Genomic DNA, 13,815 nt, shown 5'->3' with positions numbered 1-13,815 from the left:
AGGCTACACGGCAAAATTCAGCTCAATTTGTTAAGTTTTTCATGTAACAGTACAATAATGTTTATAATGATTCAGACTAGCAGACAGTGAAATTCCTTCTAAATTATAAGAATTTATTTTATAACACTAAATGGTTTTTGTTAAAGAATTTAATGTATTCTAATTATTTTCAAGGTAGTAATCCATGATACTGTGGAGTCCTATCTACCTCCCCACGTCAAAAAAAATCAAAAAATAGAAAGAAAATTAACTCACAGGCAACAAAAGAAAAAAACTAATTGAATTATGAGAAAATGTAAAACTTTTATGTATCCAAGAACTCTATCAATAAAGTGAAACAATAGTCCACAAAATGGCAGAAAATATTTGCAAATTTATTTCTGGTAAGGATTAATATCCTGTAAACTCTTATATAAAGAACTCTTACAGCTCAACAGCAAAAAAAAAAAAAAAAAAAAAAAACCAACTGAAAAGTAGGCAAAGGACTTGAATACATATTTCTCCAAAGAAGATATACAAATGGCCAATAAGCACATGAAATGATGCCCAGCATCACTAATCTGTAGAGAAAGGCAAATCAAAAACACAACGAGATACCACTTCACAACAATTAGGGTGCCCATTACAAAGTCAAAAATAAAATAAAATAATAAGTGTTCAACAGGTTGGGAAGAAATTGAACCCTTATACACTGCTGGAAGAAACGCAAACACAGAATAGTGGTTCTTCATAAAACAATAAATGTAATTATGAAATGATTCAGTAACTCCATTTCTGGGTGTATACCCAAAAGAATTTAAAGCAGAGACTGAAACAGATACCGATTTGTGTTCCCATGTTCATAGCAGCATTATTCATAATAGCCAAAAGGTAGAAACAACCCAAGTGTCCATGGATAGGTAAATGGATCAACAAAATGTCCTGCATCTATACACTGGAGTATTATTCAACCCTTAAAAGTAAGAAATTCTGACACATGCTACAACATGGATGAACCTTACAGATGTTATGCTTAGGGAAATAAGCCAGTAACCAAAGGGTAAATACTTTATTACTCTACTTACATGAGGTACCTAGACGAGCCAATTCAGAGAAAGTCTAATAACGGTCGCCAGGGAGTAGGGAAAGACGGAATGGGGATTTTTGTTTAATGTGTACATAGATTTATTTCGGCAAAATGGAAAAAAAGAGTTCTGGAGATGAATGGTGGTGATGCTTGCACAACAATGTGAACGTAATGAATGCTACTTAACAGTACACTAAAAACAGGTAACCAGGACAAATTTTGTGTTATGTATATTTTACCACCATACACACACACACACACACACACACACACACACACACTATAATTAACAGTCCCAGTAAACTTTCAATTCACTGACTTATCCTACTCTGCAATTCATCCCGTACTTCTCTGAAATTCAAACTCTTAATGGATTAGCATTAACTTGAAAAAAGCAACTGCACTTTCTCAAAATCAAAATTCAAATTTACTTACCTATTCTGGATTCCCGTATGGTCACTTTTAAGGTCATAGAAAACAGCACTTATAATCAATCCCAGGATGATTGTTACAATTATCTTTTCCAAAAGAAAAAAAAGGGAGGAAGAGTTTCAATTAAAAGAAAAAACTTAACATACTATTTATTATTATAATATAATATACATGGCAATAATCAAAACTCTCAATTGAGATAGAAAATTAAATAGCTTGGCCAGAGTGCTTGGGAAAATGTAAAACTGTGTATATTACTAGACTGTTGTCTAAATTAAAATAAAAAATAACTTCTCTGTGTGTTGGGGGGCCTGTCAGGAGAACAAAGGAGACTACGGGAAAAGTTACGATTCCTCCCAGTGCTTCCGTGGCACTGGCAGTTCAGGGTCCAGTTCAGGCTACGGGTACTTGGAATGCCACACAGAGTAGGAGAGCAGTGCAAGCGATAACAGAGTCATTTCGGGAATAAAATCAACTTGAAATGACAATCATTTCTGGCCTGACCTCTCAAATTTTCTGGTAGTGAACATGCATAGTTTTATATTTCAAGAGGTCGAGTAAAAACAGGATACCTTTACTCTTAACATAGAACTAAATAAAAAATTTAAAGCACACATAAAATATCTAACAATGGAATTTTGCACAATAAGAAAGTAGGGGTGAGCTGGGGATGCCTGCCTATCCTCCTAGGGAGAGTCCGCCTTGCATGGAAAATTCACTGCATTGTCACTGTCACCAAAGCATTCAGTCAGCTTTCCCTGAGGGCTCCCAAGTGCTTCCATGACCCAGTCTCCTGTCACTTCTCCAGCACATTCAGCCTGTAGGGCCCACGGCCCACAGTGTAGAACTAAGCCGCCAATTGTTTGCCACGCTGACCTACTGTCACTTACTCAGTGTGTTGGATGAGTGCTAAGAAAACTAAGTAAACATCACTTATTTTCAAGATTGATAAAATTGTCTCTGAAGGACACTTCTATAAGCAAAGCCTAAGAATTACATTCTGATATAATTTGTCTAAGGAACTTCTACCTATTGTACTTTTAAATTGTATTAAATACAAAATGTAAGAAAGAATAATCAATAGAAAATAAAATATCCAACCTTGTACTTGGAATCTTCAAAGTTCAAAAAGAAAAACAAAAATCTCAGGACTACAACAGTGCAACGGTACCAAGACTTGAAGTCACTTGTCAAGCAAGCTTTTAGCATGAAGCAAATCAAATTGAAATTGAAAAAGAATCATGATCTGTGAGGGCTACTTTGTGAAGACCACAGTCTGGAAAGAATATGATTTGAAACAACCTTAAAAATTCCCTTGTTCAGACAGAAAATTTTTTGAAAAAAATCTATTGCCCTGGCATATTTTAATTATCCTCAGAGAACACTGTACATCATGTCAACAGATCAAGATTCCAAAACAAATTAGGATGATTCCATCAACATATAAGCATGCTCATGTATACACGTCTATATTTTCATGCAGTATAACTTTAAGAATATTGAGACTTTTTAAACTGGACACTCCACATGCTGTTTCTTTTGCATTCGAACTTGATATCTTCTACTAAAAGAGAATCAGGATTACCGTTGGGATGTTTCCTACAGGTCGCAAAGTTCTAAAAGTATTTTCAAAGTCAGCTTTCAAACATACTGACAAAATGACTAATCCCACAATACTGTCATGCTTTTACAAGGTGCATCTTTATTTCCTTTTGCATTAAGAAAAGCAAAGAGATAAAGTAAACACTGCACAATGGAGCAAAGAATCCTTGTCTGTGTATCTGATCTCTATCTTCAACAGGAAGAAAAGAAAAAAAAAGAAATTCTCTAAATGTGTGATTCTATCTTTATTCAAATTTATTTACCAATATTTCTCAAGGTGAGTTCTGAGAGATTTTTATGGCTGTCACAAAAATATTAATGCATTGTCAAAATGTTTAATATGCTAATAACATAGATGAATCTCGAAAGATAATATTTTCCAACTTGATTTGATCAGGAAACACTTAGTACATTAAATGTACATTAAATCTTTTTACACAGAATCCATTCATTCCAATATCTTCCAAATACATTTCAATAAATGCGTTATCAGTAGCAAAGTCTAAATCATGTAAATGACTAGTTCAAACCTAAGTAAAGCTACGACAACAGATACAAGATTTATCAGCCAGAAGCCATAAAGCATTTTAATACCTACACCTTTAAACACTTAGAGAAGCAAATCACATACATGAAAAATTAAAAACCCAAACCAGGTGTCAGTAACCTACAGCACAAAGCCAAACAGGGTCAACCGTGTATTTCTGTTCAGTCCAGGAGATAACAACTGTTTTTACAATTTTAAATGGTTGAAAAAAAGGGGGAATATTTCTTGCCACATGAAATTTATGTGAAAATCAAATTTCACTGTCCATGAATAGTTTAATTGGAGCACAACCATGTCCATTTGTTTATGTATCGTATCATCTATAGCTGCTGTGTCTCACTAAAATGGACGAGATTACTGCATGAGACAAAGACCACATGACCTGCAAAGCCTAAAATAATCACTACCTGCCCTTTACAAAAATAACTGACAAACTGCTGCCCTAATCTAATACACCAGTATTGAAAAATCTGAACAGTAATGCTCCAGTTAAGCAGATGCTCAGGGACATGCAAGGTTCTATCCCTATTGTATGAGGTCACCACTGCTCTGAACATTTTGGAATTCCTTTTGTGGAACTGAGTTCACTGAGGAGGCAAGTAGGCTGAACTGGCAACCTGGAGACACTAGGCCTGGGGTTTGCAGCTGAAGGAACTCGAGCACCAAAAGATGCAGAATCGTGGTATATTAGAAATATTTCCACACTCTAATCAGGTCTTGCTCAGAACTACAATATACATGAATTGGACAGGACATTTATAAACCACTTTGAGAGCCAAAATAAATTTATTTTCGAAGTAAAAAAATCTAATGCATGAATCTCATGGAAGAATCAACTCCATTACATCATCTCACTGTTGACCAATGGGAAACCAGGTGGACATGATTCACAGACTTGTTTCAAAATAACACATCAAATCTGCTCTAAAGAAACAAAAATTTACCCTTGATTAATAGTACACAAAAGTGCTCACGTTCTGACAACAATGTCAAATAACAAGTCCCAAAATGTTGGGAGTAACAGCAGTACATCTCAAAGAGTAATCTAGGCTCTGGGTATTAAAACTTAGAAAGCAACAGTACTAAACTTTGAAAATTATGGTGCACGTGGTAAGAAGTCAGTAATAGAGCCAACTTCATGCCATCTTTTGGTAGTCAACAGAAATTCAATGATTGGTAATAAAATCAACAATCCCAAAAATCACTGGCTAAATTGATTTCCTTAGAAATGTGACCAATGAACTGAAAATACTAGGTTTTGTATGGCAGAGGGCTTCAAATAATACAAAATCCATACAGAGTAATAAACAACTATCAATAGACCAACCAAAAGATGAAAAAAAAACATTATTTCATCATAACGAAGACAAAATTAATCTGACAGTGATTTAACAGAAGTCTTATTTAACAGAAGTCACGTTTGCTTACTACCTTTCTGTCAGTTGCACACCGTTTTAGGCATCTACTGCTCTCTGAAGACTAGAACCCCAAAATGAGAAAGGTCAATTATAAGGAACAGCATTTGCACACGGGCTCTTCCCTCAGATATGGACCAGCCCCTCTTCCATTCAGGTGCATTCACTGACATCTAGGTGAAGTCTTCCATGACCACCTGACTTAAAATGCAAACCACCCCTTTCTACCCCTCTCCTTTCCTTCTCTCTCTATCTCTCTTTCTTTCTCCACTTCTCTGTTTAAACTTTCCTACAGTCCCTTTTACCTTATGCCACGCTACATACTTTATTTCTGTATGAATTTACCAGCTGTCCCTCCTCATAAGAAAATGTGCTCCAAAAGAGCAGAGATTTTTACTTTTACCAATTGTGTTCACTGGATGTACAAGCTCCCAAATGGAGCACTTGATCAAGAAATTTGTTGACTAAATCAGGAAATAAACGTATGCAGCTACCAGAAAAACCCAAATGGGACTAAACAATTCCTTTACTACACAATTTTTGAAAACAAATTTTCTCTACAGTGATGATCTATTAAAGATTGTCCAAATCAACAGAAATTCTGAATTACATAGTCCAAAAATCACTTTTTAAAAATTTCCTATATGTAAAACTTTTTTTATGTTTTATTAGCTCCATTGACTGTTTCGATATCCCACATGGAATGGGCTGAAAATGTCAGTAGAAGATAGTAATATCCTAACATGTACGGTGTCAGAATCTAATGTTGCTACATGAGCATTTCAGAGCATAATTAGAAGACTCTGTAAGATTACCTCGGCTATAGATGCATGGGGATTACCCAGTAAGTTTTTGAATGAACGCTTGGAAATCCATTTGAGTTGATGACAGAAGGAGGTGGCATAGGTGAGCTCCTTGAAGACTACACTCTTCTTCCTTTTCTGAACCCCTGAGAGTTGATCTAACTCAGCTTTCGTTTCTCTGAAGAAGGTGGAGTTGACATAAAACTCAGCTAATTTTTCTATGAGTGGCTTATCTCTCTTGGACGGCTCTTCAGTCTCCTTGGCTTGGTATAAAAGTGGTAGAGGAAAACATTAACAAAATAACTGATTTAGTCCATTTTTCTGTAACCCGTTTCATAGGTACTTCCCAAACATCTCAATTCTAAAGCTTGACTATGAATCATTATTAGATCTGTTCTTGTTTTACACATTAGAAATGTATAGTTAAATGACCTGACAACTTCCATAAACTTACTGATACAGCAAACCACTCACCATTTCCTAAATACAATATCTGCACCCTGATTCTTTCAAAATAAACTTAATAGGAAGTTGGAATTCTTCATATAAAAATGTCATCCTTGCTTTCTACTATGTGCAAATACATAAATTACCACGTTTCTTATTTCAAAACACTACATAAACAATGCCATAATTTTTAATGGAAACTCCCCTTAGACACTATCAGATAAATGGTCATTTATAAATTAAATAAAAAACACAACACTCATGGCCAACAAAAACTTTTTGACTGGTGCTATAGACTGAATGTTTGTGTCCCCCAAATTTTCATATACTGAAACCCAGTCCCCAATGTGATGGTATTTAAAGGCGGGCTTTTAAGGAGCAAATACATCATGAGCATGGAGCCCTCCTGAATGGGGTTAGGGCCCTTAGAAGTGGCCCCAGGGAGCTACTTCCCTGCTTCCATCATGGGAGGAGGCAAAAGAAGATGGTCGCCCACCTATGAACCAGAAAGTGGGGCCTCAACAGACACTGAATATGCTGGCACCTGATGGACTTCCCAGCCTCCAGAACTGAAAAATAAATGTTTGTTGTATATGTCACCTCGTCTATAGTATTCTTGTTACAACAGCCTCCACGTACTAAGACAACTGGCATCTGAAGGCAGCTTTAGTAATATAAATTCACAAAGGTACATTTTAATGAGCTACCACACTGCTAGGCTTCAGTTAATTCAACTAGGTGATAATCTGTGACTCTGGACCAATTCTCATACCTTCACCATCTTCATCCTCTCTGTTTGATGTCACAGCAGAGGAGTCTCCATTAATGACATCCAGGAAGAAGTCTGCAGGGTTATTATAGGGCTCACAGTGGTGACCTACAAAAGAAGGCACTTCAGGTCCACAAAATTCATGGGCTTGCAAAATAACGACTCATTTGCATGGGGTAAGGGAGGTGAGGCTGGGGTACAGATTTTAACAACTTCTCCCTCATTTTCTTTCTCTCTTCTCCTCTTACTAAGTTACCCCTTCTTTTTATATATTCAATCACACAATATTTCAATAATTCTCCATCTCCTGGCAAAATCATCCTCCAAACCAGCCTGGGACTCCCACAAAGCCTTACCCATCGTAATTCATGAGACCCGAAATACCTGTTAATATGCTCTGGTTCTTACCGTTACTTCTTAAAAAAATCTAAATATAGGCCCAAGGGGGAAAAATATATGGGTTGAAAAAGAACACAGAAAGAAAGCTGCATCTAGCACTAATGCTCCTCAAAGCAAGGAAACAAAAGCCAGCAGAGGTGCAGCAGGTCTCTGTTAGGGAGGAGCCCAGGGCGTGCTCGGTTGTCAGGGCTCACCTACAGACTTCGAGAATGCCAGTACCTACTATTACAATGGTTCCTTCTCCATCTACTAAATTCAGATCCAAATTTAACATGCAGCTGGAATTGCAATGTGGAGAACAAATCACCAGAGCAGAATTGTAAAGAGGACGTGAGCAACACCGCACACTTGAAGTCTTACCTTGACTTCTTGAGCCAGATCATCTGAACTCATCTTGTTCTATAGTCTAATTCTTAGAGTCACCTCCCCTATACTCACCAGTCAAATGTGTGCTTGATTGTTTTAAATGATAGGCATTCAACAATAGCAAATTTTGAAAGACAGCTAAAGACTATTTACAATTATAGTTGGGGTCATGAAGAATCATCTATAATCATATCCAAATATCTCTAAAATAAAGCAGACTGAATGGGCCATAAAAAATATTACATTTTTCTATCTGAAATAGAATCAGACTGACCAGAACTGTCAGAAATGTTAGCCCATCAAAGTCAGGCTGAGGAGTAGTCATTCTACTGACTGTAAGTCACTCATATCCACTCCAATCTAATTTTACTAGAAAAACAAGCAGCATCTCCATGAACCCTCATAAAGTCAGACCAACATCCCATGTAAGGAAAAATAGTGATTAAGACTGATCTGTCACAGAGTCAAGAACACAAATGATTTCGCGGTACTGTAGGCCTTTCCAAAAATGTTCAACTGACAGATAACTGGCTAATATATTTATTGAACTGTTAGGAAAAGGTCACCAGAACTAGCAAGCAGAACAGATAGAGGCCCAGTAGAAACAGTCCTACACATACACAGAGTATGCACGCATACTCAAATAGTACAAGAAAAAGGCCTAAATAACAAGCTAGTGCTGCAAAATGAAGAAAAATGCTAGCACTAAACTGACCAAAGATGTTCTGCAGTGGTGGAACCCATACTATGTCTACCCAACGATCAAACAGCACTAGCGTCCTGCTCTGCTCTCTTTCTATTGAGGAAGGATCTCACTGCAGGAAAAAGGCAACCATACCAGCTGATGCAAAGTACCCAAAGGCCTCCTGAGCAGGCCCGTGGAACATTACTCTTCCTGAGGCCAACAAGGTGAGGCTATCAAACAGCTTGAAGATGGAATAACGAGGCTGATGAATGGAGAAGATGATGGTTCTTCCCTGTTTAGACATCCTAGTTGAAAGTGAGAAAATAATGAGTCATTAAACATCTGAAACGTGCACCTCCTAGCAGCTGAATTTATTCCAGCCTTTACATCATTTATTCCTAGTTCAATTTGATTTTCTCTTACTAACTTCCCATCTCCTGTTATCTCTCTGAGACTTAGGGGACATAAATCCAGTGTTCTTATGAAATATGAAGGTTTCTTGAAGTGTCCCATGAACAGTCTAATATCAACTAGAACATGAATTAAAACTGCAGATTCCTGAACAGTCTTCCCAGACTTACTGGGTCTTGGGAATCCATATTTTTAACAAGCACCCAGGTAACTTGTAAGTACACTCACATTTGAGAACTTATGGACTAAATATTAAAACAATCATTGATGCTCCAGTCTTATGGATCATTTAAGTCTTCCAGTCCTATAGGAATTGGTGTTCAATCTTCAGTCCTAACACTACAATTAACATTGCTGAGTACTTACTATGTCTTTGATAAATATGGGTACCCACATCTGAATTTTACAATATAGTTACGAGGCAGTTATGAGGCAATACTGACAGTACAACAGTGTTATTACCTACATTTTACAGATAAGCCTAAAGGTTAGTAACTGGCCCAGTGTGTCACAGTTTGCAAGGAGCGGGGCTGGGGTTCAATGGACTGCAGCCAAAACATTGCTAAACTACATTTACACAGGATTTGCTACTTATGTATAGAAGAAACAAAGGCTAAAAGCACTATTCAAAAACTGTTATTAAATATATTATATATGCGAAGAATCACTTCAATTGAAGCATTTTCTAAGCACCTACTATTAATATATGTTAGCAGTGTGTACATGTTTGTTCTGCCTCAAAGAGGATCAGGCCAGTAAATCAATCATTTCAATACAATGTGGAATAGAAGTAGCTGGGGGTTTCTTATAAACAAAATAGAAGATTATAACCTCTGAAGATGATATAAGGTAAAGAGCCGGACAGTAATAAGTCAAGAAGAAATATAAAGAGTAGTCGAGGTGAAGAAACCTGGGGAAGAAAGTGTGCGATACCAAGATCAATTCAGGATAACACAAGCAGTTCAGTGTCATTGCAGAGTTGGGTTAGGCGGGTGGGGAGGAGAGAAGCTAATGAAAGAGTCTGCATCAAAAAACAAGCATGTGATGAATCCCTTTACTCAGAAGGTGGAACTTTAGTCAGTAGACAACAGGAAGCTGCAAAAGGACCAGAAGCAGGGAAGTGGATTGGTGTGAGAGCCTTGCTATTGAGGACCAATGGCATCAGTATCAGTATCTCCGACTAGATATGGAGACTCTTCTCCACCTCAGAGCTGTAGGCAGACTCTGCATTTTTAACAAGACCCCAGGAGATTAGTGTACACAGCGAAGCTGGAGAGAGATTGGTTAGAGCTCTAGGCATAAGCAAAGATGCTTGTGTCCAAACTAGTCTAAAACGCCATGATAATACTGACTGTTATCTTATCAATTCATCATTCGCTAATGAACACTGTTAACATAGCTGCAGATGATAAAAACACCATGGATGTATTCTCTAACTGAACTTGAACACCAGACCCATTACTTGGCATTGTCACGTACGTGTACGATGGATCTCAAACTAAAGACGTTGAAAATCTTAGAAATCTTCCCATCTTCACATTTATTGTGATCCAAGCAGAAAGACTTGCTTACAAGTGCATGGGAATCAGAGAAAACAAGGTAATAATAGGTCGGAAATGTCATAAGAAGAGTATGTCTGGGGGCAGCTGAATGGACCAGTTAGTTAGAGCATGAGCTCTTAACTACAGGGTTGCCGATTCAATTCCCACATTGGTTGGTAAGCTGCCCCCTCCACAACTAGACTGAAGACGACGAGCTTCCACTGAGCTTCTGGAGTAGCGGGCGGATGGCTCACTTGGTTCGAGTGCAAGCTCTTAACAACAAGGATGAAGGTTCAATTCCCACGTGGGATGGTGGGCTGTGCCCCCTGCAACTAAGATTGAAAAAGGCGACTGGACTCTGAGCTGAGCTGCGCCCTCCACAACTAGATTGAGGGACAATGACTGATGGGTCCTAGAAAAACACACGGTTCCCCAATATTCCCCAATAAAATTATAAAAAGAAAAAAATATATACAAAAAAATAAAATAAATTATTGTAAAAAAGGATGTCAACAACTTAATTTTTATAACTTATCCTATTAACCTGATCCTTTCAGTCTTCTTATTGAAAAAAGGAAATGCCATTGCTTTCACTACATTCCTCCATTATTCAAGTCCCAAATCTTAGAAGTCATGCTCTTAATACTCACACCCTAAATAGATCCAGAATCCACCCACTTCTTACCACGTCACCACTACCATCCTACTCAAAGCCACAATCATCTCAACTGAGCTACCAAAAACAGCCTACTCACTGGTTTCCTTGCACTCACCTTTGCCCAATTACATAGTATGTTCTCTATATGGCTGCCACTCCTCTGTTTAAAAAGCACCTCAGATCACCTAGGGACAGTAAAAGCCAGAATTCGTAGAGTGGCCTACAAAAGTCTATATAATCTGCCACCTACTCAATTTCATCCATGTTCTATTCTAACTGTGAAGAACGAATTGTATCCCACCCCACTCCCAAACTCAGGTGTGGAATTCTTAAGCCCCAGCACCTCAGAATGTGACTGTATTTGGAGATAGAATCTTTAAAGAGGTAAATAACACTCTTGAAGGTCATATGAAGGAGCCTAATTCCAATACGAACTAGTGTTATAACACGAGATCAGGACACAGACAAACCGAAGGAGGGTGAAATGAAGACACAGGGAGAAGACAGCTACCTACAAGCCAAGGAGAGAGGCCTCAGAAGAAATAATCCTGATGACACTGTAATCTTAAACTTCTGGCCTCCAAAACTGTGAAAAAATTAACTTCTATTGTTTAAGCCACCCAGTCTGTGTACCACGTTGTGGCAGCCCAAGCAAACTAATACACTAACAACCCCCACTCCCTTTCAGTCACTGGATTCCAGTCCCTCTGGCTTCTTGATGTTACAGACACATTAGTCATGGTCTGCCTGAGGACCACTGTCCACTGCCTCCAACTAGAAGCCTCTCCCCCCAGACTCCAGGTTTTGCTCACAGCTCAATGGCACATCATTGAGGACTTCCCTGACCATCCTGCTGCATAATACAGCACCCTCAGTCCCACCACAGCAGTCTTCCCTACACTCTTACTCTACTTCATTTTTCCTGAGACACATTTATTAGTTGACTGTTCCCCTCCAAGACAAAAGGAAGAAATATTTGTCTTCTGTGCTCCTTACTAAATCTTCTGCACCAGGAATCATGCCTGGTATACAGCAGGTGATCATATATTGCATGAATGTAAGAATAATGTTCCCATAGCATTTACCTCTTCAGGAGCAGAAGGACGGCATTCGCTGTGCTTGAGTCTAAGCCAGTTGTGGGCTCATCCAGGAACAAGATGGATGGATCTGTAATAAGCTCCATTCCAATACTAGTCCTTTTCCTTTCTCCTCCAGACACCCCGCGGGTAAACTGAGTTCCAACCTAAAACACAATTATCATCAATATTAACAATAACAACCACAGCCAGTCATTTGTTGAGCTCCTAACACTTGCCAAACCTGTAAGAGGCACGTTATCTCATATCCTCACTTATTCTGAACAGCAAATAAATGAGTTTCTGGGAGGTAAGTTTCTCCTTAATTAAAGTGAGGCTCAGGTCAGAGCTGGTACGTGGCTAAGCCTGATATATGTTCCTTATCATATCAAGTGCTTAGCTTTAAGATGGAAGTTAGAACTGAAAGATGTAGCCCTTACATAGTAAAATCACAGTCTGACAATGGAGATTAAACACAGGACAGTAAAAAGTGAAAACATCTATAATTTATTAGTTCTTCTAATACCCGCCACTTTCTACCCTACTAAAAAAAAAAAAAAGTCTTCAAGTGGAGTTACAAGAGCTGGGGGGTAGCAACTAAGGAAGTTTACTTTCTACCATCCACATTAGCACCTCATAAATCACAATAAGCTTCCCAAACTGACCCCATTTATACCCTAACTCACCGCAGAATTCTCGACTCATTCTTTCAGACAAATTCTGAAGGCAGAATATTCTACAGGGCAACTGGCTCAGTCTTTTCAAACACTCAATGACCCTGTATGCGATTGGGAGAACAGGAAGATTTGGGGAAAAGCAGGAGATAGGCAACAATTCTTATACTAAGAGTCTTCTAGAGAGAATATTCAAATGGTACTCATGCCATTGATTTGATACAATAACAACTGAGCTATAAAAGGCATGGAAAGACAACTGGAGAAATGTGAGTGAATGTCAGCTCTATATAGCTGATAATAAATATTGTTAATTTTGTTAGTTGACAATGGTAGTGCAGTAACATAGCCACATATCTTTTTTAAAATTAATAACAAGTATTCAGGGGTGAAATATGATATTTATAACTTTGCTTAAATTACTTCAGAAAGAAAAACCTGAAGCCATTATTGAAAAAGATGTTAACAACTGAGAAATCAAGGTGAAAGTTATTAGTAATCATACAATTATATTAATTATACTATCATCATGTCAAAAATGTAGTAATGAGATGATTCTCTCTATATTTCTGTTACATTGAAAATTTCATAAAAAGTAAACATTCTTAATGTGTTGTTTCAATCAATTACATAAATAAATTCTAAGAAGTCAACAACTGTCTTCAGCTTATATTCCTTGGAAATCCATGCAAGGAACTCAGGGCAGTGACTGCCTAAAGGTAAAGAATGGAAAGCACCTTACTGGAATGACAAAATCAAATAAACAGAGCCCCAGCAAAGGAAACCCAATCACTCATGAAACAAAAATAAGTGGTACATGGTAGTATCTCAGAGGTATTCTACCAAACAAAATATAGCAAAATATACTTTATAGAAAAGACTGTCAGAAAGTATAGTATGACGCAGCAGCCAGAAGAATACCCC

General features: G+C 37.8%; 1 protein-coding gene across 1 annotated transcript in view; it reads right to left on the bottom strand.

Annotated features, from left to right (window-relative positions):
* The window catches only part of LOC109439743 (broad substrate specificity ATP-binding cassette transporter ABCG2), a 29,211-nt gene that overhangs the window by 8,997 nt on the left and 6,399 nt on the right, over nucleotides 1–13,815 (bottom strand). The window contains exons 5-9 of the mRNA XM_074323690.1: nucleotides 12,227–12,384; nucleotides 8,685–8,836; nucleotides 7,085–7,189; nucleotides 5,878–6,128; nucleotides 1,502–1,584 (exon numbers count right to left, since the gene is read on the bottom strand). Of these exons, the coding sequence (XP_074179791.1) occupies nucleotides 1,502–1,584; nucleotides 5,878–6,128; nucleotides 7,085–7,189; nucleotides 8,685–8,836; nucleotides 12,227–12,384 (749 nt within the window). The remainder of the gene's footprint in view (nucleotides 1–1,501; nucleotides 1,585–5,877; nucleotides 6,129–7,084; nucleotides 7,190–8,684; nucleotides 8,837–12,226; nucleotides 12,385–13,815) is intronic.

This window comes from Rhinolophus sinicus, linkage group LG02 (genome assembly GCF_036562045.2).
Source record: "Rhinolophus sinicus isolate RSC01 linkage group LG02, ASM3656204v1, whole genome shotgun sequence".
NCBI lineage: Eukaryota > Metazoa > Chordata > Mammalia > Chiroptera > Rhinolophidae > Rhinolophus > Rhinolophus sinicus.
This window is presented reverse-complemented; position numbering and strand designations above follow the sequence as displayed.